Below are 25,691 nucleotides of genomic sequence, written 5' to 3'. Positions count from 1 at the left end.
ACTCTGTAATCTGAAAACAGAAGGTAAATCTTTTTTTAAAGTTTTCTATGGAATATTCAAAAATTGACTGTATATAAAACCACAGAGAAATTTCCCCAAAGTAGAAATAATATAAAATAATATACTCTGTTCAAAATGCCATAAAATAGATACTAATGACAAAATCGGAAAACAAGAGACTCTACTCTACAGAAAATTTTTATATTTTCTGATAAACACTTTTGGATTAATGAGAAAACCAAAACAAAAATTTTAAACTCTGTAGAAAAAAAGAAAAAAAGAACAAAAAACTATATAGAAAGGAATTCTGCAGATAAGAATCTATAAGATACAGATAAAGCAGGGGAAGCTTCATGATCTTAAATATTTATATTGATAGAACAATTAATGAATTAAGCATTTACACTAAGGAATTAAAAAAGAATCAATATGGCGCTTCCCTGGTGGCGCAGTGGTTAAGAATCCGCCTGCCAATGCAGGGGATACAGGTTCAAGCCCTGGTCCGGGAAGATCCCACATGTCGCGGAGCAACTAAGCCCATGCGCCACAACTACTGAGTCTGCACTCTAGAGCCCACCAGCCACAATTACTGAAGCCCGCGCGCGCCTAGAGCCCATGCTCTGCAACAAGAGAAGCCACTGCAATGAGAAGCCCGCGCGCCACAACGAAGACCCAGCACAGACAAAAGTAAAAAAATAAAATAAATTAACTTTAAAAAAGAATCAATATATTTAAAGAAAGCAAAGGGGTGAAATTGATCAAAAATAAAAGCTAACAATAAATGAATGAAGTAATAAGTACAGAAGCCAGATTGAGCTCGGTGAAAGGGAGACGAAGAAATGCAGACAGGATTTAAGCAACACTTCAAAAGCTTGGCTGTGAAAGGGAAGAAAGATGGTGGGCAGCAGCTAAAAGTGGATGAGCCTCAGATAGAAATAGAAATGCTAAATATTTTGACAGTAGAGGAAAGGCAAGGATGGGTGCCAATCCAAGTCAGACTGACAGGAATGAGCAAGAAACTAAGAGTTCACGGCTGGAAATTGGATTTTCTTTCTGAAAATAACAAGTATGGAGGTACAGATATTTGAAATTTGAGGTGAGAAACAACAGCAAATGGAGGGCAAAGCCTAGAGACATACAGAATTATTAGGTATTTTCAAAGGCCTGGATAACTGGGTAGGAGTTCATTCTTCCCAGAAGGTGGTTTTCTCCAGAGTGCTTAAAAGTCTGGGTGCAGGAAAAGTGAAGATAGTGGGTTGATTTATTGTTGGAATTTTCCTAAGCAGGTGGAACAGAAGGCTAAATGGTAAAAGTTAGAAGAAACAGCCATATATTCACTTATTGAAAATGCATTCATTGAACACCTATTATGTCAGATAATAGGTTAATGTTTAAGAGCATAGACGCTGCAGCTAAACCGTCTAGATTCAAAATCTAGCTCCACCATTTATAAGATATATCCTTGGACAAGTTATTTAATCTTTTTTTTTCCTTTTTCGCCTCTGTTTTTTTAATCTGGAACTCATGAAGACAGTAACTTACCTCATGGAGTTGTTGAGAAGATTAAATGAGTTGATTTGAAGAACTTAGAACAGAAATTTCACTTCTGGGGACTTCCTTGGTGGTGCAGTGGATAAGACTCCATGCTCCCAACGCACGGGGGCCCAGGTTCGATCCCCGGTCAGGGAACTAGATCCCACATGCATGCCGCAGCAAAGAGTTCTCATGCCACAACTAAGGAGCCCCTGTGCTGCAACTAAGGAGCTGGCGAGCCGCAACTAAGAAGCCCACGTGCTGCAACTAAGGGGCCAGTGAGCTGCAACTAAAGGAGCCCTGGAACCGCAACTAAGGAGCCCACCTGCCGCAACTAAGACCTGGTGCAACCAAATAAATAAATAAATATTAAAAGAAAAGAAAAGAAATTTCACTTCTGGCCAGTAACAAATACTGGAGTTGCCTTTTACCATAAACAGCTACAAAGCTAGGCAAAATGACACAACCGTTTTAAGGCTTTGGACAATAGATAGTACACAGCTGCAATCCCTCAGAGAAGGAAAACACATAAAGTGAGTACAAGAAGCTGGAAACCAGGAAGAGTCCAACAGTCCTGCTGAGCTGAGAAAGCGAAGATCGGAGTGTAGAGCTGCTATTAGAGCAGATGGAACTTGTGGGGCTGGCTGCCAGGGAGCAGGAAGTCATATAGAGGGGGCTCCAGAGGTCTATGTGGGCATGTATTCATTTGCTAGGGCTGCCATAACAAAGTACCACTAACTGGGTGGCTTAAACAACAGAAATTTATTCTCTCATAATTCTGGAGGCTGGAAGTCTGAAATCAAGGTCTCAGTGGGTTGGTTTCTTCTGAGAGCTGGGAGGGAGCATGTGTTCCATGCCTCCCCACTGGTGTCGGTGGTTTGCTGTCAATCTTTGACGTTCATTGGCTTGAAGATGTATCACCTTGATCTCTCGCTTCATCTTCACATGGCTTTCTCTTTGTGCATATGTCTCTGTGTTCGATGTCTTTTTTTGTAAAGGACATCACTTCTATTGGATTAGATAGATGACCTCACTCTGATGACCTCATTTTAACTTAATTACCTTTATGAAGACCCTATTTCCAAATAACGGTCACATTATGAAGTGTTAGGGGTTCCGACGTCAACGTATCTTTTGGGGGAGCACAATTTAACCCATAACAAGGGTTCCCTGTCAGTTTTTGGTCAACAAACAGGCTGCACACGCACAGGGTGAGACTTTGTAAGAAACTGGCTGCTATGGAGTTGAGAGCAGAATGGAAATATTAGAGATCACATGATGCTGCAAGTCAGTGTTCAAGCCAGAGTGGAGAGATCTTCTTGTTACAGGATGTACTGTCTCAGTATTCAGCTGAGACACTAGAAAGTTCTGCTTTGGGGAGAAGGACTATGCCCTAAAATAAAGGCTACTTTATAGACTCACCCTAACAAAGCCTAAAACCAAGCCTTGACGGCACAAAGAGAGCCTCTTAAGTTAATTACCCGCCAAAACAAAACACAACACTCTTTAAAGGGAAACAGCATAACCCAGACTCCTTCAGATAGATCACCCACAATATCTAGCCTACAACAAAAAAATCACTACATAGGCCAAAAAGCAGGAAAATATTACCCCTAAAAATAAAAGCTATCAATGAAAACAGACTCTGAGATGATCTAGCTGTGGAAATTAGCATCATGATCATCCAGAAAGTGGTTTGAAAATACATATTCCCAGGTACCACACCTACAGCTTCTCATTCGGGAGGTCTGGGATAGGTAACCACATATTTGAGTGTATTTTTAAATAAGCAGAAAAAACTCCATGAGTTTTGGTGCACAGCTGGTGCGGGAACCACAGCAAGTACAGTGACTGACAAGCTTCAGAGGCTGCAAGATAAAGAGGGAATTTTGTGAAGAAGTGGGAGAACTGTACAGATGTTTTGTCCAGGTGGGAGAGGCTGGGCAAGGGACTAAAACACGAGATACAATTAGCTGATCTGAGGGTTCCTTTCAGCCGTCACACCAGGGACCTTGTAGGCAGGAGCAAGGCGATTGTTACTCTCATAGCTCCTGAGTGCTTCCGAGCGGGCAGTGGTATCACCACTCTATGGACCTAAAGTAGGGTCGACCAGATGACCCTACTCCACAAAGCATCTTCAGAGCATTTCCTCCTTTTCATCCCTATCATCCAGACCCATTTTTGGGCCCTCATCATCTCATAACTGAAAAGTTAATAATAATCACCCCTTTCTTCAACAGGTCAGCAGCAGGGCAGGTGGGAAGGAGATCTAAGAGAAATAACAAACTGATGCAATGTTTGGACCTAGTTTGGCTCTTAATTCAAACAGATCAACATTTAAAAGTTATTTTTGAGGCAATCAGGGAAATATGAATATGGACTGAGTGATGATACCAAGAAATCATTTCTAATTTTTTAAGGCATTGAAGTTACATAAGAAAAATTCTTCTTTTAAAAACTGAAGCATAGTTGATTCACAATGTTTGCTGTCTGGCATACAGCAAAGTGATTCAGTCATACATATATATACATATTCTTTTTCATATTGTCTTCCATTATGGTTTATTACAGGATATTGAATATCGTTCTCTGTGCCATAGAGTAGGACCTTGTTGTTTATCAAGAAAATTCATTTTTTAAAAAAGTATGCACTGAAGGATGTAGTGGGGCAGAGAAGGGAAATGACACGATGCCTGAGATTTTCTGTGGAATACTTCAACAGAAACAAAGAAAAGGAAAGAGAAGTGAAAGAAGGAGAAAGAAGGAAAGAAAGAAGAAGCGAGTGTGGCCAAATCTTGATAATGTTGAATCTGGGTGATGGGCTTTATGAGGTTCATCTTATTAATCCAGTTTTGTGTATCTTTGAAATTTTTCATTAAAAAGTTTTCAATAAAGAGCTAAAACAGTGTCTGGCACAGAGTAGTATATTAATATTGGCATTTGTTGTCATAACAGTTGAGTGGCAGGCATAGTTCTTAACACTAACGATGCAGTGGCAAACACGGCCAACAGGATCCTGGTCCTCACATAGCCCACGTGCAAGGGGAGTGGGGTCTGGACCATGATAAGTAAACAAGTAAAGAAGATAATATCAGACGGTGGTAAATGCTATGAAGAAACAAACTTAAATGGGACAGTCTGAGAGGGCACTATTTGAGCCAAGACCTGAATTATAGGTGAAGGAGGCAGCCAGGCCAAGATTTAGGCAGAGGAAACAGCATATGCAAAAACATGTTCTGTCTGGGAAGAGATAGAAGGCAGTGAGTCTGGATACACTGGTAAAGGAAAGTGGGAGAAGATGGGTCAGGGAAGTAGAGAGTGGCCAGCAAGGAGAGAGGTATGGCTGGCTAGAAAGACGTAGTCCCATGGTAGGCAGGAATAATACAATTAGGAAAAGTCTTGCTTGTGATAACTTGAAAGACAGACCAAATATATACTGAGCCTACAGCTCTAAGAGAAACTTTGGGGAAAGGACCAGAATGGTAGTGTATGTTGGTTAAACTCCAGCATTTGTAGCAAGATATTATTGAGATGAGTTCAGGAAAAAAATGACAAGTTTCCATGAGGAAATAAAAGAAAATAGGGTGTATCCAGACATTTGTGTGTTTTTGTTTTTGTTTTTTTTGGATGTAGGTAAGTTGACTGTTTCTATGCCCTATGTATTGGATAATTACAGGAAATAAGACTGGAAAAGACTTCAAGAAATAAAGGCTCATTATTAAAAATTCTCTTACAAAGGGATTCATTTCCGTGGCAAACATCAAATTAAGAGTGTTATGATTCCACCCAAGCCAGCTCTTTCAGATGGCCCCAAGGTAGCCACTAGGAAGTTGACAAGGAGGCTTGGATTTGAGGAAGAAGAAAAATTACTAATAATAATACCAATGATAAAAGCAGTTTGGACAACTATGTGTAGGAAAGAATTTTGGGTGTGGTTACCAGCATGAGGAATGGATTGGAAGCAAATAGATCTAAAGGTTGTTTTTTAAGAAATTGAATTGCCAAAAAAACCCATGAACCTGTTCCAGTAAAGGCCTTGGAAGGTTGGAGCTTAAAATCACACTCAGCCCCTGAACTTGTACAAGTAAGCATCAGGCTGTGCTGTCCTGAGGGAGGCCCACCTCCCAGAACGCACTTCAGATGGGCCAGGACACATAATAGTCAAGAAATGATTTCCAAGAGGCTGGATCCAGGGGTTTCAGAGAACAATGGACAAGGGGTTCCTCCCAGACCGGAGATTCAGAACTTTCCCCATTGCCAGGGCAGGGGGTCTTCATGAGCATCTGTGTACAAGGGCTCCACCATCCCTGTGGACTACGGACTTGGATGTGTCCCGTTCTTCCCATGGCAAAAGGCGATTTTTATTGTAAAGGAGACTGTAGTGGATTGGATGGCGTCTTCCCCCAATTCATGTCCACCGTAACCTCAGCATATGACCTTACTTGGAAATGGGGTCTTTGCAGATGTGGTTAAGGTAAGGATTGAGATGAGCTCATAGTGGATTAGGGAGGACCCGAAATCCAATGAGAATGTCCTTAAAAGAGACAGAAACAACACACAGAGACACACAGGGAAGAAGGCCAGGTAAACGCAGAGGCAGGGACGCTGCCACAAGCCAGGGAATGCCAGGGGCCCCAGGAGCTAAAAGAGACAAGAAAAAAATCCTCCCCTAGAGTCTTCAGAGGGAATGTGGCCCTACTGACCCTTTGGTTTTGGATTTCTGGCTTCTACGCCTGTGAGAAAACAAGTTCCTGTTGGTTGAAGCCCTCAAGTTGTGGCAACTTGTCATGATAGCCTTAGGAAAGTGACGCAGGGGATACCGCCTTTTACAAACCTCTTCCCAACAATAATACAAATGACCCCTGCTCACATGATGTTGGAAATGAGTCACCTGGCCACACCTAACTGCAAGAGAAATATAACCTTAATTTATACCAAGAAAGGGCAGAAAACTGATTACTGCAGAAAGTGGTTTTACTAAATGTTTCCACACCGCCCAGCATGGACTGCTGTCATTTATTTTAGCTGTATACCGTGGATGCGGGTGGGATACAGGCAACTTGCTTTTCGTCCAAAGAGCTGATGGTGAGGACTGCGCATCACCCAGAGGGTCACAAATTTTGAAACAGATACAATGACAGGATGGAATTTGGGCTTATTTCTCTTTGGGAGTGAGTATGTTCCAAGTGTGGGAAGAAGAGTGTAAACAGATATTTGGTGACCAGAAGGACAGACTGTGGCAGAAATCGCTAGTTCTTCACCAACACTCAACCTCTCCTTCCTCTGAACGTAGCTGGAAGACATTTTCCTGTCCCCCTTGCACTTAGATGTGGCCATGCAATGGAGTACAATCCAAGGGAACGAAAGCAGCAAAGATACATATCATTACTGGGCCAAGGTTTTTAAAAAGCAGGCACGTCCCCTTCAAACTCTGTCTCCCCTTCTTCTGGAAGATGAAGATGATGACAGGGCCTCCAGGGATGGCAGAACCACAGGATGTAGAGAAGAGCCACCTGTCAACCAAAAACATCTACCTTGGATAGCTGAAGGAGTGAGAAATAAACTTCTCTTATATTTGAGGCATTGTGTACTTTGGATCTGTTTGTTATAGCAGCTAGCATTATCCTACATACCCAGTGGGAGAGACAGGCATGGATATGTGTGGACAGGGCTTCTGAAAAAGGCATGGTACGTTTGAGACGCCTGCTCGACATTAAAATGTATGTGTCAGCTAAGCAGCTGAGTCTGGAACTCAGTGGAATACTCAAGACGAGAGAGAAAAATTCAGGAGTCATTAGCACGTATAAAAGTGACAGAAGTAGACACCACAGGGAGAAGTATATAGTTAAGGTCAGAGGATCAGGGAAGCATTCAGAGATAGTCTAATATAATATCCAAAGTTCAGTAGAGGAAGATGAAGGAGCCAGCCAATGAGACTGAGAAGTAGCAGCCCTTAGGGTAGGGGGTAAAACCAGGAGAGTAAGCGTTTCCAAAAGGAGCCAGGGATCTAGAAAGCTGCTGAGAGATCAAGCAAAGTGAAGACAGCAAAGTAGCCATGGTATCAATATTTTGGAAGATGGAGCCACTGATGACCTCGATAGGACAATTTCAATGGAGTAAAACCCAGATCAGAAAAGGTTGTAAGAAAAATGAAAGAAGACAATGTGTATAGACAGCTCTCTCTAGAATTTTGCTGTTCAAAGAAGGAGGATTTGGGTGTTAACTAAAGAGGGACGTTGGGTCAGGGAAAGTTTGTTAAAATGGCAGATATTTGTAAAGCTGATGGGAATAATTTGGTTGAAAGGGAGAAATGGACGCCGAAGAGAGAAAAGTATGGAAGGAAAGAGTTTGGAAAGATAGGGAGGATGAGACCCAGAGGCCAGGAGGAGCAGTTGACCTTCGATAGGAGGATGGACAGAGAATCCATTAGATGCCTCACTCTGGGTCTCATTTTATTGGGCTTCTTGGTCGTAGGGATTAAAGATGGCCTGGTCTCATGAAGGCAGGCAGGCAGGCAGAGATCTGGGCTAATGTTGTGTTGTTCTTGGGGCTTATTTTCTTTCGTTGTCCTTGAGACTTCAGAGAAATCTAATTTAAATGTTCCAGGCTGGTCTCAGCTGTGCTCCGGGGAATTAAGGGAAAGGTCAAGTGCCAGGGCTTGGAATAACCAGTGTTAAGGAAGAAGGCTAAATGGCAAGAGATTTCTGAGAATAAGGTGGATATCAATCAAATTAAACTTGCATGGTCCAATCCCCACCCCTACCCCTACTCCCACCGCTTTGTGGCTTCCTCCCTTCCCAGATGGGGATTTATTAGGAAAAGCCTTTTCCTTTCTCTGCCCATCAGACCAACCATCATGCATGCATTTCCCCCTTCTCACCACCTGGTGTCACTAGAATCTCACGCTAAGCTGGCCCACACACTGATCCCGGTGGAGGGAGAAACTCAAGTGAAATGCTGTTTCTTAAACAAGTGCTAACAGGTGATGTGGAGCCAGAGGTATACTTTGCTCTGATGATCTTTCCAGTTGGCAAGAGTCATAGAATCTTAGAAGTTTAGTGTTGGGAAGGGTCTTCCAAACCATTCAGTTGAATCCATTTGAGATGGCCAGAGGTGCCAAGAGGCATGGAGAGAAACAAAATGACCCAGCCTAAGATCACTTCCAATCAAATCATTTGTAGACCCAAATGTCCAAGGCATGGGAGAGTCCACTGCCTCCTGGAGAATTCTGTGGTGGGTTTGGGGGCAGGCATGGGCTCACCTGCTGTATTAAAAGGGAAGTTCTAGTGAGAGACAGGAGCTGACTTTAGCAGCCTTCCATTATGGCTTTCCTAGGCTCTCTGAAGGTTCTCAGGAAGTAAGAGTTGGCCCCATTGCCCCCGCCTCCTGCTGTCACCTCTCAGGCCCTCAGCGATGGAGCTGGGGCCGCCTGAGCTCCTGTGCACCCCTCCCTTGGCCTGCCTGCCTCTCTCCCAGTAGCAAAGCTTTTGAGGAGCTGGATTTCCCGGAGGCTGATCTTCCCTCAGTGTAAGACGAGGCCCCGTGGATCCCTGGGGTTTGGGCTGGCCGACGGCATCTTCCCATCCAGCCTTTTGGGATGGGAGGAGCAGGATTTGACAAGGCGAGTTGGTCAGTACGGGCACAGCTGGGAGAAAAAGGGTCAGGATAGAAACATCGACTCAGAAGAACTTCTGGAAAGTGCAAGTGAACTTTCTCCCAAGCAGTTTAAGGTGGTTCTTTTCTGGCATAAGTCTGGACCACATTTTCCCCTTACGCAGCCCGACCTGGTATAGCAGGGACCCCAAAGGAACCAAAGTCCCTTACAAGGGGATGCGCTTTCCCAGCGCCTTTCCAGACCTGCCAGAGCAGTAGAGGCACCTGCAGCTAGTGTCCACTAGGTGGTGACAGAGTCCCAGTGATGGCAGCAGAGGCTCCTGGGTCCTGGTTCTGAGGGCTCCCTCCAGCCCTGGAAATGAACGTCTAGGCCACCGGCCCCCCATTTCAGGCCAGCCCTGAGCCTGTCCGCCTACCCCGCCAATTTATTACTTTCATTCTTATAGCCCCGTGGCGTTTAGAAAGCTGATTCACGCGCCTGCTTCAGCTGACAATGTCCTGAAGGTAGACAGGGCAGGCATTACTGTACCCCGTTTTACAGTTGAGGAAAAAGGACCTCAGAGCAGTTTTGAGTTACTGTCAAGGTCACACAGTGAATGGCAGACTGGCCTCAGACTCAGGTTCTCTTGACTCTCGACATCAGGTTCTTTCGGCCAGAACTCAGCTGCCCCTGTTCCTTAGGGGGTGCCCAGCACAGCAGCCATCACGCTCTCAATCAGAGCAGAGCTGGATCCTTGATTCCACGGGTCCGTATGCTGCACCCTGATGGGGCCCATCTGGGCTTCAAAATGCTGCCAGACCCCAAGGCCAGGGCCCAGCTCTGCCTCATGGGACTTGAGGGCACTCAGAGAAGCAGACAGTGCCAGGCAGCATGGTGACACTACCCTGCAGAAGCCTGCAGCTGGCCCCGCTCTCCAGACCTGCCCAGGTGTGAGTGGTGGAGGGGGTGGGCCTGTGGCCGAGGTTGGACTTAGGTCTGCCCTGGGAAAGGCTACTGAGAGTGAAGGAAAGGCTCTCGTGCCCAAGTTTCCAGCCAATTCTGGGCAGGAATGTGAAGGAGGCAGAAAAAGCCGGAAGATAGAGGCTTGGATTCAACACAGGACTTCCCGCCTCATTACAAGGAGTGGAAGCTGTGAGAACATACAGCTGAACGGAAATTGTCAAACCTGGATGGGTTGGGACACCCAAGGGAGGATATCTCCTGGACAGGCGGCCTGGTGGAGAGGAAAGAACAGAGCTGATGGAATGAGAAGTCTTGGCTTCAAGCCCCACCTTCACCACCGACTGCTTAGAGTCACAGTCTCAGTTTACCCGTCTGTAAAATGTGGCCAGTGCTCAGCACCTCCCAGCAGCTGTGAAGACCGAAGGGAGGCTTCCAAGAGTCCCCCAAATAGAAGATCCCTCTGGGGGTGAGTGGGGGGCGGGTGTCGAGAGCTCCTGCCCTATTGAAGAATCAGAACCAAAGAAGGAGCCTCTCCCTTGGGTCAGGGAGTATGTAGGGCGAAGGCCATGACTTTCTCATTGCTGTCCAGCCCCGGGGGCTCCATGAGGGGACAGACTTGGGGGCTGGGTGCCAGGCTGCATCTCTGCACCCGCCCCCTGGGGAGAGGCAGAAGAACGTCGTGTGCAGCCAGCCGGTACAGTCGTGAGCGGCAGAGAGCAGCAGCTTTGCTGTTAATGTAGTCGGCCAGTAAGTAAAGGAGGGCTTAAGCTTAGTGTACAGCAATCAGTTGAGAACTACAGGGTAATTAGCGCTGCAGGAGGCTGCAGGGCTGCGGAGTCAGGTTTAAATGAGCGAGTTCACTTTCACTGAGACGCCCCCGGGGAGAGCAGAAAACATAGCCCAGAGAGGAGCCCACCCTCCTGTCAGCCCACGAGGGGCAAGGGCCGGGGGTGGGGATGGCGGGGTCCAGAGCCACAGAGAGAGCTGTGGGATGGGCCCCCATCATGGCCAGGGACCAGGTGTCTACACACGCGTGCACACGTGCGCACACACACACCCCCATACACACAGAGCGATGCCCAGGCAGCTCCCTGCCTGAGATGCGCCACTATCCTGGGCTGGCTGTTCCTCCCTTGGCACATGACAATCACAGTTCAGGCGTCTCTATGAACTGACATGGGCACGTGTGAGGGGAAGCAGGGCCACCTCTGCTGAGGTCTGTACGCAGCCAGTGACATGCACGCGTGGAGGCGCCTGGGGGGCAGGTGGGTGATGTGTACCTCCTTACCCAGTTCCACCGTCCCCGGCAACTCTGACCTCAACCCCTGATGCTAAATGCCTCTCCTTCCCTCCTTCTCCCCATCTTTCTCGCATCTGTTTATTCAACAAAGATTTATTGGGTGCTGTGTGCCAGACAGCGCTAGGCTCTGGGAATATGAGGGTACACAGCACACAATTCCTGCTCTCAGGGAACTTAATGTTGGGTTCATGGTGACAGTTAAGAAAGTGGGTGATCACAGTGCACTAGGACAATGGGGCCAGAGGGGCACCGAGTTCAGCCTCAGGGCGACCAGGGGAAGCTTTCCCGAGAGACTAGGGTTTGCGCTGAGACCTGAATAATGAGAAGCTGAGACCAAAGGGAGGTGAGCGTGTGGCGGTGATGCAGTTCCTAGAAGAGGAAACAGCACACGCAAAGGCCCACAGGGGACGAGCTCAGCGTCTTCCGGTAACCATCTGCGGGCAGGCGCACAAGGTGGGGGGTGGCTGAGGACACTTGCAGGGGGGGTGATCCTGAGATGAGGCTGGGATGGTGAGCAGGGGTTTTTATCGCGGAGGGTCTTGTAAGCCTTGTTCAGGAGTCTGAATTCCATCTGAAGAGTAATGGGGGGCTTTAATCAAAGGCGTGACATGGTGCTGTTTGCATTTCTGGGAAGTCCCTCCGGCTGCCGCAAAGCAGAGGGCGACAGAGGGAGGGAGAGCACCTGGGGTCAGTCCCTTTCTGTTCTCTCCCCTTCCTGGTGGGGGTGGTGGGTGAGGGGCTCTGGGGCAGCCGGGTGGTGAGCCCTGGCAGTGTTGAGCTGGACGGAGAAGGCTGTGGCCTTGGACTCAGCTGGACATCTCTGTCTGCTCACCTGCCGCAACTTGCTGGAGTCTTTAGCAAGTCTCTGCCGGCTCCGCCCCTCGGCTCTCCCCCCTCTGGTGGGAGGGGGGGCCCCTCAGAGCGGCTGGAAGGGGAGCTGTTAAGGCTGACACGTGTGGCCCCAGTGCCCGCCAGAACCCCAGGAGCCTCGGCCAGGAAGGGACGTTGCGCCTCTGTGTGGGCCTGGGCGGGGTCCCACCTAAGTCCCTGGAAACGCATCCAAGAGGGATGCAGCCCCTCCCTCGGTGGCCTGGCCCCTCCTCTGACCCCAGCAGAGCGCCCTCTTGGCCAGTCCGGTCCTGGAGGAGGCTGCCCATCTCGGAGGACTGGGGCAGAGGGCAGCTGCGCCTGGGCTGGCGGGGGCTGGGCAGGGGGCGGGGTGGGGGATTGAGGCAGGCCAGGGAGCGTTCTCAGGCTGGCCTGGCCGGGGCCCCTTTCTCTCCATGAGATCATATCTGGGTCAAAGAGCATGTAAAGCAGGCGGACCCCAGCGGCCACACAAAGCCCATTCAGCCCGGCCCCTATTCACTCACCTCCTCTCCCTCGGAGACCGCGCACTGCGACCCCAGCGCAGCGCCTAAGCCCCAGCTTTGATGTCCAAGAACAGAAAACGGCGATTAAATGTTGTTTTAAAGAGGGAGTGCTCACTGCCCTCCCATCTGTCAAGAGAAAGCTGAGGCCTGAGGGGGAGGAGGGGATGTAGGGGACTGGGAAGAGGCGAGGGGAACAAGCAGGGACCTGGAGAAGAAAGGGCTCGGGGGATGGCTTGGAGGAGCGGGGCAGAGGCTCAAAATCAAACCAAATATATTTTGGGCAAAGGATTGTTTTCCAAGATGAGAAATATGGGGAGAGGAAAAGCATACTGGAGAGACACAAAGGCCAAAAGAAAACCCCAAGAGAAATGAGAGACAGAGAGAGAGAAGGGGAGAGGAGTGGAGAGAAGGGAGCAAGATTGGGTGAGAGGAACAGAGAGAGATGAGGCGAAGGAAAAATGACAGAGCAGAGCAGAGAGACCAGGAGAGGAGAGAAGAAAGTACAGCGGGACCGAGCAGCCACCCGGCAGAGGGACTGTCATCCAGCCAGGGAGGCAAGTGTAGCTCCAGGTGGTTTGCAGCTCACAACCCTAGGGTCACACAGACCCCAGCCCAGGATCCCAGAGCACAAGGGCTGCAAGGCCCCTCTTCCAGTCAGCTCCCAGAGCGGGCAGGTTAGGCAGGGAATTGGGCCTCCCTGCAGGCTGGTGCCCGGAGGGTATCACGTGGAGGATGGTTCCCAGCGACTCCCGGATGATGCTGGAGGCCAGGCTGGCCCGGGAGGCCTGGCACTGGTTTCACACCCTGGAGGGGCCGTCACCACACTCCCTGCTGTGTTCCTAAGTCTGGTGACAAGACGGATTATTTTGATTATTCTGGTCAGCGCTGGGCAGGTCAGACGGCCTCGGGCAGAGGTGTTGAGCCAGCGTGTCTGAGACTGGGTGGAATTGGCTTTCCGGCTACATTTACCGGCAGGGCAATGCTCCCATCCCCAGGGAGAGGAAAGCAGACACACCCAGAGAAGCAGTCTGGGCCCTGAGACGGCGGGGGCGGGAGGAGTCGAGCCCATCACATTTTGTGCAAATGTTTTATTCTGCGAGTGGTGACGCTGGGCTTGCATCCCCAGCTCAATCTCCTTTCTTCACTTGGCCCAGCTGCCAGACCCAGGGACCTTTAACTGGGTGGCAGCTTCTTGTTGAGAAATTGATGAAACTCACTTGGCTGAGAGGAAGGAGAAGAAAATATCTGTATAATAAAGACCAGACAGGAGCCCCCTGCCTCTGGAGTCAGGAAAGAATGAACCTGATTTGGAATCAAGAGATCTAGATGCAGGTTCTGACTCTGACACTCACCAGCTGTGTGATCGGAATGCGTTAACACCTAAGCAAACATTCCAACCCAGTGGCTTAGAATGTCAGCTCCTGAGGGCAGGGGGTTGTCTGCTCTATTCCTGCCATATTCCCATGGCTTACAGACGGTAACTGTGCAAGTTAATGGATGAACGCCCATGTTGAAGGGATAAATGGACAAGTGCCTGCTTCATACATTCATTGTACCAAGGATTAAATGCTGTGTATTTAATGCTATTTTTTAAACTAAAATTTATTCGATAAATATGTCATGAAGGTGGGTATGCACCTCACAAATGTGGCATAAGAGTGCCACATAAGTGAGGCTGGGGTGTAATGTATTCTCTTTCCCATCCCCAGACAGAAATCTCAGATCCTCCCCACCCAAGAAAAGGCAGAAGGGGCAAAGCACTTTTTAAAAAGGGGGGACACTTCAAGCCAGAGACAACTGAATTAACTTTATTCTCTTCTAACTGCAGATTCAAGGTATACAACTGAACATTGCTATTTTTCTTATGAGACTTATAAATAAAAATACAAAAAATGTTCACTACAAAAAAATCTACTGTTAGTAGGATGTAAAAAATATTCTCTTTGCTATAGAAGGCACAAACTTCACTTAGTGACACATGGAGAGAGAAAAAAACCTGCAGCAGTAAATTCATATTTTCTTTTTTTTTTCTTTTTCTTTTTAAACCTTGTCAGAAACACTGAAATTACAAAGAAACGCATTAATCTACACGAAACGAAGGCAGATGCGGAAAGCTGCAACCAGGACCGCACAAGTTCGGGTGAACTGCTTCGGGGCTAGGACAGATAGGGCTGTGGCAAGCACGATGCGGGGTCGCAGGGGTGGGCTGGGGCCAGAGGGGGCAAGAAGAAGGGGAGAGTGAAAGAGAGAATGAAACAAACAGAAGTGAGAGGGGAGGGAAGGGAGGAAGGATGGAGGGAGGGAGAGAGAAAGAGAAGAGAGAGAGAGAGAGAGAGAGAGAGATTTGTACAAAAAGTAACCAGTAAAATTGAAGAAACAAAATTGGGCAACCTCCTAAAATTAGGCTAAGAGGAGGTGCTGAGGTAGACATGAACTAGAACATCAATTAATTAAAAACACTATTCTGTAATACAGAGCAATCGGACTGGCACTTGTGCTGTCACGACAGAAGACAAGCCATGAAAACAAACAGATAACAAAACAAAACATAATACCCAAACCAAAAGGCTTAGTTTTGCTTGGTCCAGCAGGGCAGCAGAGCCCTCAGTGCTATAATTTACATACATATATATATATATTTATCTTTATATATATGGGTCGGATGTCATGGTGCACCACCACGGCCTCTTAACCTTACAAAGATCATGCATAACACTATGTGAACAACTCCTATGACACACACCAGGAGGCTGGTACCCTGTCTGCAAACTGGGATGCCAAGGACTCAGGGAGGCGGGGCTTCAGGATAACAGGCCTGTGGGGCCTGAACACCCTCTCCCCAGTCCTTTTCCCCTGACCCAACTCCCCTGGTCTGTCTTGCACTCCTCCTGGTCAGCTGTGCCTTTCTCCTCCACCCATCAGTCTCACTGCGTAGGGATAGTCTGGCCTGCTTCCCTCCTACTGAAATATCCAGGTAAGTGCCGCCATGAAGCTCCAGGAAGGAGGAAACAAGATGGGAGGGGAAAAAGGATTTAACACAGCCCTAGGAAGAACGAACACAGTCCGATCTTTCCCCCCTTTTCTGTCCTATGTCCCGTGCCCCCAGCTTTCACCCTCGTTGGGCTTGCAGGGAATTGGCCACAAATCTCCCCCAGTCCCCCCAGAGTCAGAAGGCTGCCCCTGCCACTGGTCACTCCCCTGTAAGGAGATGAGCCAAAGGGCCCCGTCCCTCCAAGGCCTCAACACCCCAGCAGCCAGTTGTACCAATAGCATCTGGAAGGGTACCAGACACTTGTGAAAAATTGCAGCAGGTTTTCTTTTTTTTCCTTTTTTTCTTTTCTAAACATGGAAAAACTGTTCAGGCACAAAGATTAAACAAGCCCGCGTTGCATCCCTGGATTGTACGGAATCACTGGGTCCCCCAGCCTCCCTTCCCACCCCTATACCCCAGATCTCCCTTCGCCGTATTCGTGGCCTCCTCCAAAGCAGCCCAAAGCAGCAATGATATGTACTATTTTATAACTCTCTCTTGCTATATATATCTCTCTATATATATTTGTCTATCCTATATACACATAGGATTTTAATGCTTTGAATGAGTGAAGGAGTGAATAGGGGAAGAGCACATGAGTGAGGGGGAAATGTCACCAAAAGCATTAAGGGACACGCTTATAGGAGCTGAACGTAGGAAAGGAACTATTAATCCACTTGGACTTTCCAGGCTGGAGAAAGCTCACTGTGCTGGATAAGGCAGTAGCAAGTAGGGTTGTCAGCAGTACCACAGCCAAAGGCAGCAGGGTGACCAAGGGGCCAGATGGCAAAGAAGAGGGATCTCACCTGGGGAGAGAGCAGTCTCCACCCTCCTCGTCTCCTTAGCCCTCTTTGTGCAGACACATCTAAAGCCTCCAGGTAATTTCTGACCCTCACCTTGGCCATTAGGCCTGGCCACCTTGGCAAGGTCAGAATTCTTTTGTCTTTGTGAGCAGGAAGTTGGGAAAGAGACACGTTGGAGTCTCTTCAGGGTGTCCGGGGCTTCATGGGAGAGGAGGGGAGAGTCTGGTACAGAGGTCTCCCGACTCAGCATCCTTCAGAGACCCCATGCCCCGACCCTCTCTCCCTACCTCTCGACCAGGATCCCTCCCTCCGGGATGGTGGGGGCAGGCAGGGGCTGATTAGGTACCATCCAACGCCGCAACACCAGATTACAACAATACTGCATGATTTAACACACAACCGCACACAACAAGCACACGCACACACACGCACGTACAAAGGGATATTTTGTTGGTGGTGGTGGTGAATTTTTTTTTTTGTTTTTTGTTTTTTTTTCCTATTCACATTACGAAAGGAAAGGGCAAGGTCCGGTAGAACTGATGAAGGAACTAACAAATATTACAAAAATATTACAATTTGTAAATATTAGCTCAACCCTCTCAGCTTTTACGAACAGCGGAGGAGACCCGGCTCTGTGGGAAGGGTAGGGGAGACGGAGAGGGGTCAGCTAGGTCTATGGAATAGTTTGATTTTTCTTTTTTTCCTTCCCCACCAAAATTGAATGACATCTTGCTGTTCAAATACTGTTTTCTGGGATTTACAGATCCCCTGAGGGCCAGCCTGTCCCCTCTTCTTCCCAGATTGGGGGAGGCAGCAATAGTGCACACAGATTTCTTACAGACTGCCCCTCCCCCAATGATTCCACTCTTTTCACATTATAAACATGACAACTGCTCTAGTTACACATTTCAAGTTTAACTTTTTTTTTTTCCTTTCCAAAGCACTAAGTCATTATTATAGTTGCAAAATAGCATCCTCCATACATTATCATCCCCAATCAACAGTCTAGTGACCCAGTCCCCCCAGTCCAAATCCCCCCAACACACAACTTTTAAGGCCTTCAGATTTGGTGGGCGAGATTACAGGGGAGGGCAGGAGGGATGGGGCCGAGGGACGGGGGGGGTGGTCACAGCAGCACCCATCCCTCCGACTTCCCTGTATGCCTCACAACGCTTCTCCCCAAAACCGCTTCCCTAAACCACTTTTTAAAACCTAAGATAAAAACGCAGCCACAACTTTCTCAGAGAGAGAAAGGAAAGAGAAAAAAAAAAAAAACAACAACCCACAACTCTTACAAATAAAGCATGAGATGAAACGGGAAGACCCGTCCCAAAGCGAACACAAATATTGCAAATGTGCTTTCCAAAAATTCAGGGAGGGGAGGCTGGGAGAAGTGGGGGGAAGCAGAGCAGCATGATGGGAGGCATGAAGGGAACAAAAGAACTGGACAAACATAAGAGGTAGCTTTTAGAAAAACAACACCCCCGCCCCATCGCAACAACACACAGGCCGGCTTGTCCCCAGCCAGCCCTGAAAAGAGACCAGTTTGGGCAATGATAATGCACACAGAGGTGGGGTCACGCCTTTGCAGGGATCTGAAGAACACAGGGCCCCGGACCCGGATGACCCAGCAAACTGTTAAGAAAGGTGGGATTCTCTGCAGAGTGTTTTAGGCAGGATGACATCACGCCTGGGCCGAGCCGGCTGTGATTCTGCTGTGCCCCCAGCACCCCGTCCGTCCCCGTCCCCAGCAGGCACCCACCTTCCGCCCCGGCCTCCCATCCAGATCCTGAGTACTCAGCTCCTTCCGCACAGCTCCCTCCAGCTGGGAGGCTCACTGCTAGGGGACACGGGGATGGCCTTGGCCAGCTGAAGCCTATTAAACTCGCCATTAACTTACACAAGAAACAGAAAAGAACGCTCTCCCCATCCTTCCAACCCCCAACCAAAAAAGAGATACAGGCAGGGGTCAAAAAAGCTCATGAGGTCACAAAAAACTGAGGTAATTCAAGTACAATGTGCTAACAGGTGAACAGAGGACACAGAAAAGAAGCAAAACATAACACGAGGCAAAGCACTCTCAACTCCTCCTCCTCCACCTCCTCCCCGTGGACTGGGGGGCCCTGGGAGCCAGGAATTCTGTACCGCCCTTTGGACCTGTGTTTTCCCACGGAGCTCACCAGGTCTGGGGTCTCGTGTGTTCAAAGGGTCCCCAGCACGACTCACCGACACCCTCCCGGGGCAGGGGTCCCCCTCCAGGTGTAGGGCACCTCTGGAGAAGGACATTCACATCCCTCCATGGGCAATGAGCCCTTTGATGGATTCCTCCTCCTAGGGGCTGAAGGAGGGCCGTAGGGGGTTTGTGTTTGTGTGTGTTTGTTGGGTGGGATAGTGTGTATTTAGTTGTTTCCTTTTTTCCATTTTGGAAGCAAAAGCAGCTCAGCAGGAATCTGGCTTAGGACAGGGCTGGACTGGGATGGGCCATTCCATTTACTTCCTCTGCGTTCTCAGAAAGCTAAGAGTGCAAGGAGGGGCTCTGGAGTCAGACACAGCTTCCCCAACAGGGAGCTGGAGGAGGAGGGAGACACCCGGATCCATGGGGGACTGGAGTCAAGGGGAGCCAGGCAGCCAGGAGCTGGGGGAGGGGCTGAGAGCCCTGAGGCTCATGAAGACCATGAAGGGGCACCCAGGTATGGCGGAGCAGAAGAAAGCAACAGATGAACTGAGCGACGGGAAGGGCAGGAGAACCCCTCCCGGCCCAGCCTGCCCCCAGCAAGCTAGAGCTGCCGTCGTCTGTGTCAGCCAGTGAGCCCGCCCAGCCCCAGCATCTGCAGGCCCCCTTCCTGCACCCCCAGCCCACCCATTCCTCAGCCCCCACCTCCCGAGGCGTCAGTGAGAGCATGGCAGGCAGACGTGGTTTGGCTCTGACTGGAGGAGCCCTCCCCCCTTCTAGTCTCCATTTCCGGACACAAAAGGAGGATCTGGGTGGAGGGGAGAGAAGAGCATCCCACCATCCGAGCTGAACAAAAGCCCCTCCACCCCCATCCAAGAAGAGCAGGCCAAGCTCCAGCCAGGAAAGGAGGGATGGAGGCCCGAGGGGAGGGGCTCAGCCAGGCATCCAGGTCACCTGGAGCCCCAGAAAGAACCCAGAGCCCGACAGCTCCCAGGTTTCCTTTTCCCTCGCTCTCTCTTTTTTCTTTGTTGTTTTTTGCTTGTTTGTTTTTTGTTGTGTTTTCTTGCACGGTCCTCCTGGACTGTATCCCGCTCCATCTCTGCTCCTCTTGCCCCCCCGCTGCCCCCGCCGCAGGCGCCTCACACGTAGCACAGGTAGAGGTAAGTCTTCTCTATCCTCCAGTCGGGCGGGATCTCCTCGGGCTTGTGGCCCTTCATGTGCTTCTGCATGGAGGACAGGCTGGGGCAGTACTCCGTGCAGATGGTGCACTGGTAGGGCGAGGCGCCGTTGTGCGTTCGCAGGTGCTTGATCATGGCCGAGTAGTCCCGGGAACGCTGGTGGCACAGCTTACACTCAAAGGGCTTCTCACCTGTGGGGGGAGGGCAGGAGAAGGCCAGGACAGAGAGAGGGGGCTGTGAGAGCCGCCCCAGGGATGTTCTGCACCCTCAGTGCCCCCTCGGGCTTGCTGGAGACTCCCATCCCTCTAGGTCAGCACTCTCCACGGCAATGGATGCACCATCCAGTGTGGCAGCCGCGAGTCACGTCTGGCTCCTGAGTGCAACTGGGAAATACATTCTTTTTTTTCTTCTTTTTTAATTGAAGTATAGCTGATTTACAATGGTGTGTTAGTTTCCAATGGATTACATTCTCAATCTTGTTCACTGTAACTAACGTAAATAGCCACAGGTAGCTAGTGGCCATGATGTGGGCCAGCTCCAGCCCCTGGACTTATTCTTAACTCTCTCAGGGGCACGGACTCTCCCCTTCCTAAGAAAGGAAAGGGAGGTCTAGAAAAGGGCCCGCGAGGCCTCTCAGATGCTTAGGGATGGCTCTTCAGCACACAGTTCCTTCCAGGGGAGCAAGGGGATGGAGTCCTTACAGGGCTACAGATGGTGGGGAACACAGGTGGGCTAAAACTGAGGGGACCCCATCCTGCAAACATGCTACACCTGGGAATGGCAACTCCTCTGAGGCTCTAGAGCCTGCCCTGGACCCTGCCTTCCCCTCTGAGGCCAGAATGGGGGAGGGACAGAGAACCTGGGAGCGCATGGCCACACCCAAGCTGCGACAGGCCCACCCTCTGTTACAGGCCCCTGGAGCTGAGCAGAGGATGTGAGGGAACCTTGTTCTGATACAGTAATTAACTGGCCAGCCATCTTGCTATCGATACTCCTGCGTGCAGAGGCCCCTGCAAATAATGAAGTAATGAACAGCCAAAGTGATCTAACTATCGACCAGCTATTTATGATAGCCAGCGCCAGCGCACTTAATGATACACCCGCCAGGTCACATCTCCGACAAGGGGCTCTGGGAAATCCTGGCGGTCACTCTAGTTGTCAGCAACGAGCACCCCATCCTCTCCTTGTGGCCCAAAGCAGAGCTATGACAACATGTAGCCTCTGTCCACCTCCCCTCCCGGGAAAACACACTCTCTCCCCTGGGCCAGCGGGACCTGTCTGATCACCTCTCCCCATTCCTCCGCTCAGACAGCTGTTTCCCCTGATCAGGGGATCCCGCCTTCCTACTTTGCCGCATTCCACTACCTTCCACTATGTCTCACCCTCACAGGAAGTCCTTCTGAAGATCTACCCCCCAACTGGCAGTGTGCTGTAAGTGTTTAACAACTGGCTCTCCAAAAAGCCCTGATTTTGTAGCATTTGCTGATGGCCACGTTGTGAACCCTCCCACTGTAGCCAATTTTAAGCAACCAAGGTGCTAACACAGAATACGGGGCTGGAAAGAGATGGGCACAATGGCTTTCCCAGGCAGGCTCGGGCCGGCTCCAGCATCCACTGCCCCCAGCTCTGGCAACTCTCGATATCGGGACCACTTCCACCTGTTCTGTCCTCAGGCCCCAAGAAAACAGTTGCTCACATTTCTTTTATGTGAAAAGGAACATGAAGGCCCTTGGAAATGGTAAAATATTATACACGTAGAGGGGTTAGTAAATCCAACTACTTCTCTAATCGTTGAACCGAACTCAATCTAACGTACAATTTTTCCCAACCCTCATCATAACCTAACTTAATGTCACCCAGTTCTTACTGTAACCCTCAAGTCACATGAAACCACCTTAGCCTTCACTTTCAGCTCATCAGGCCAACTGAGCCCCAACTCAGGATTCAGGAATGGATATCCTCTGTGAGCTCTTGGTATGGCCGCCTGGAAGGTTAGTCTGGGCTCCTGGAAAGAGTGCTGTGATTGATCAGCAAAGTCTGCCTCACCCTTGCAGGGAGGAAGTGGCACTCAGGTCACCGTACTAACCCTTAACAGAAGCTGTTCCGCTCTTCGGTTCAGCCTGGGACCATGGGCACCAGGGCTTCTCTGCGGACCCACCTGCCCCTGCCCAACCCCGTCCCGGAGTCTGCTGTGTGTCCTCAGTACCTGTATGCACTCGATAGTGTGTCTCCAGCTGGTGCTTGAGGCTGAACTTCTTGCCGCAGCCATTGCACTCGTAGGGTTTCTCGCCCGTGTGGATGCGCTTGTGGCTCTTGAGCGTGCTCTCATCCCGGAAGCAGCTGCCACAGAACTCACACTCATATGGGTGGTCACCTGTGGGGACAAGGGGCTGGATCAGGCCCCCGCCTCCCCCGGCCCCCTCTTTAGGGGACAGTAGGGCAGGCTCAGTGCACCGGGAGGATGAGGCTGCCTGTAGTCACCACCTCCAGAGATGACTGAGGGACCCTCCACCCCTGCCAGCCCCTTAGCATCAACAGGAAGCACGCCTGTGCACACGTGTCCATAGTTTACCGTGGCCCAGTGGCCATCCACGCCTCAAGGGCCAGTCTCGGGTAAAGAGAGCCCGTTTGGTTCAGGGATGAACAGAGCCACCAGAAAGCAGGTCCCCTGAGGGCAGAGAAGACCCAGGGGCTTCGAGACCAGCTTCCTTTCCTCTAGGTCAGGGGCAAAAGCCATTCCAGCCTGACTCCCCTACCCTCAAAAACATCCTCCAATGTTCCCACTGTCCCCCAAATTCCTCTGCTCTTCCCCTCCTCCACAGGCTCGTGCAACCGTTTTTTCTGCGTGATTTCCTCTTCTCTCCTTGGCGAACTCCCAGTCACCCATCAAACTCCAGCTCACGTGTCACCACGGTTTGGAAGTTTCCCGTTAGCGCTACCCCCACTGTCCCCTGCTCAGGCAAATTGAGTCACTTTCTCCTCTGTCCCCAGAGAGAAGAAATGTCCAGCGTTTTGTCCTTTTAGTAGTCGTAGTACAATTTTTATGGCACTTTCTAATCAAAATGGCCCACATTTGTTGAGTGCTAGCTACTGTGCTAAGAACTTCACATGGATCAATCGTATCACGTAATCATCACAACAACCTTACAAGAAAGACAGTATCATTCTCATCTTACGGAAGAGAAAAATGAGGTGTTTAGAGATGCTTAAACATGGTCCCTAAGGTCAAAGAGCTAATAAGGAGCTGAGCTGGGATTCAGATCTGGTTCCAGAATCTGGACACTGGATACTTACCAGACTGCTAACTGACATGCTGTGTTGCATCTGCTGTGACACCCACCGTGCCCACAGACTAGAAGCACCGTGAGGGCAAGAAGGAAACCTTGTTCATCCCTGTAGCCTCAGCACACAACACAGAGTAAACCCTAAGGAGACGCTCGGGAAATGCCAGTATCTGAAACTTGGGGAGAACTGCCTTTCCCCGGCCTGGAATCCACGCCCAGCAGCCTCCCTTCTGAGGCTGGGGTGCGGGGATTAACCATCTTTCCCTTTGTACCCAAAGTGGGGGCTTTGCGGGGATGAAAGGTGAGGACTTCAGCTACTTATTTATTACAGGAGTGAAGGCACAGACAATAAAGACAGATTGATCACCCCAGACTTCGTTCATGAATATTTAAATATCGCTGATTCGTCTTGTCACTGTAATTACAATTTCTCTGGGCTGCATCTCCAACAGCCATAGTTTATGGTAAAGAATGGCCCACTGTATTTCACTTGTCCCTCTGCAGATGTGCGGGGCTGCCAACCGTGTAATGTCCTCTGCATTTCATACATTTTCTTCAGCTGCTGAAGGTTTAAGTCACCCACAATGACCTACGTTTTTTCATTATCCCCATGTCAAACTGCGCCCGTGCCTGGGCATAAATTGTCCTTCTCGTTATAGACTTGCATGCCTGCACCTTCACTTCCTCTTTAAAATGATATTTTACTCTCTTCTCTCTCTCCCCTCCTCAGGCCGCTAACCAAACCTCCCCCTTCTCGAATGCAAGCCCCTGCACCCACATATGTTCTCATCTCTTCTGATGGCTCTGAAGGGTTTTTAAGGCTCTGCGGGGAGAGGACGTTGCGGTCTCCTCCCTGGCGGGCTCTCTCACGGGTAGAAGGTTTGCAAGATGCTCCGAGGGTGTAGACGGGTGGGTGGGAGCGCTTCCATCGGAGGGGTAGGATGTTAGAAGCTCAAAGAGCAGAGCCACTGTGGGGGGCCCTGCCCTGGGCTCAGAGGAGAGCCTCCACGTGCAGATCTGGGGATGAGCATATCCCTGAGTTCCTGGCACCTGTCCGCGCCCTGGCTGCCGGGGCTGTGCAGACTGACTGGTCCCCAGCCGCCAGCCCCATCCAACCCCAGGGAAGGAGAGGCCCATGCAGACCCTGCTCCTAATTAGCTGTGTGTCTAACAGAGTGAGGGTTGGTCGTGCACGCCTGGGCCCGCGTGCCACTCTCTCTGCGTGTAGACGTCTGCACACACAGCCCCGTCTGACATCCGACTCCCCCTCCTTACTGAATCGGCAACGATTACAACTCTAATCAAGAATTCAGTATCCTCGTTAAGATATAAATAAATAAACAAAGCAAGGGCCACGTGAGACTTCAGCGGAGCCGGTAATGAAAACGTACATCGGCAGCCACACGGTGGGTTGGGAGGTGGGCACCGCGGTCTGTCTGTGCCTTTCCCCTCCAGAGGGGTGCCCTAAGAGTTTAAAAGACAAAAGGTTAAGGCAGAGAGGTTGGTTTGATCAGATTTTTATGAATTGAATTATGGAGTGGATCACATGTTACATGAGTTTAAATATGAAATCTCTCGAGTCATCCCAGGGAAAGGAATAAAAAGTTATGGGGGGAAAAAAAAAAGACACCAACACACACACACACACACACACACACACACACACACACACACACACACGGATTTTGAAACATGGCAAGCGCCTGGCCTAAAATCCTCACCTTGAGAGTTAATCGTGTCAGTGTTGCTATAATGTACACAAAACTGGCTGCAGAACTCAAAATCCAATTTGTGGTAGGTTGATTAACTCTGTAGCCTCTTTAATGAGCTTGACATTAAGTACAGGACAAACGAGACTAATGAGAGCCCCCCTCCGGCTTGCCCAGTGCACCTGTGACCCCAGCGGCCTGTCCTCACCTGGTGGCCTCCCTGGCGCTGGCCAAGCCCAGTGTTGTCATCCTCCCCACCCCAGCCCCATCCTGTCGGCCACTCAGCTCCCCCACTCAGCACAGCGGAGAGTTTATTATACGATGAGCCGTGTGAATCAGGGATCCATCAATGCCAAGAGCGCGGCTGGACTAACCTACCCAACACAGCTGCCGATACTAAACACCCGGCCGCAGCAGCAAACGGGCCAAGAACAAGGGAATATTAATGAGGCGCCGTGCGGGGCTGTGCTCAGCCTGTGCAGGGCTGTGCGCACAGGGCCTCGCTGGTGTGACGTCGATGGGTGTCGGTGTAGGCAGCACACATGCTCCATGTTTCCTAGGTTAAAAGCAAGTACTTCTCCTAAACGATGTCTGGAAATAGTCCCTCCCCATGGATCTGAGCCATGATTGACACAGGGGCCAGGGGCATTTTGATATCTGAGCTCTTAGGAGCTAGTGTGGGCAGGGCAGGGCGTATCCCTGGGTGGACTTAGCAGGACTGGGATCGTTCCAATCACATGAATCCAACTGA

General features: G+C 49.8%; 1 protein-coding gene across 1 annotated transcript; it reads right to left on the bottom strand.

Moving 5' to 3' along the window:
- Positions 1–767: 767 nt before the first annotated feature.
- Positions 768–23,260, bottom strand: LOC114485240 (zinc finger and BTB domain-containing protein 16-like). Its single transcript, XM_028486349.2, has 3 exons — positions 23,243–23,260; positions 22,155–22,419; positions 768–20,139 (listed from the first exon to the last, which is right to left on the bottom strand). The coding sequence occupies exons 1-3, from the start codon at positions 23,258–23,260 to the stop codon at positions 19,910–19,912; spliced, it is 513 nt and encodes a 170-aa protein (XP_028342150.1). The 3' UTR covers positions 768–19,909.
- Positions 23,261–25,691: the final 2,431 nt, after the last annotated feature.

This window comes from Physeter macrocephalus, unplaced genomic scaffold (assembly GCF_002837175.3).
Source record: "Physeter macrocephalus isolate SW-GA unplaced genomic scaffold, ASM283717v5 random_841, whole genome shotgun sequence".
Classification (NCBI taxonomy): Eukaryota; Metazoa; Chordata; class Mammalia; order Artiodactyla; family Physeteridae; genus Physeter; species Physeter macrocephalus.
This window is presented reverse-complemented; position numbering and strand designations above follow the sequence as displayed.

Excerpts from the sequence above, each read along its gene's own strand:
- LOC114485240 (XM_028486349.2), bottom strand. Across the intron at positions 20,140-22,154 it reads ACACTATCGAGTGCATACAG|GTGAGAAGCCCTTTGAGTGT; the intron begins GTACTGAGGACA and ends CTCCCCCCACAG.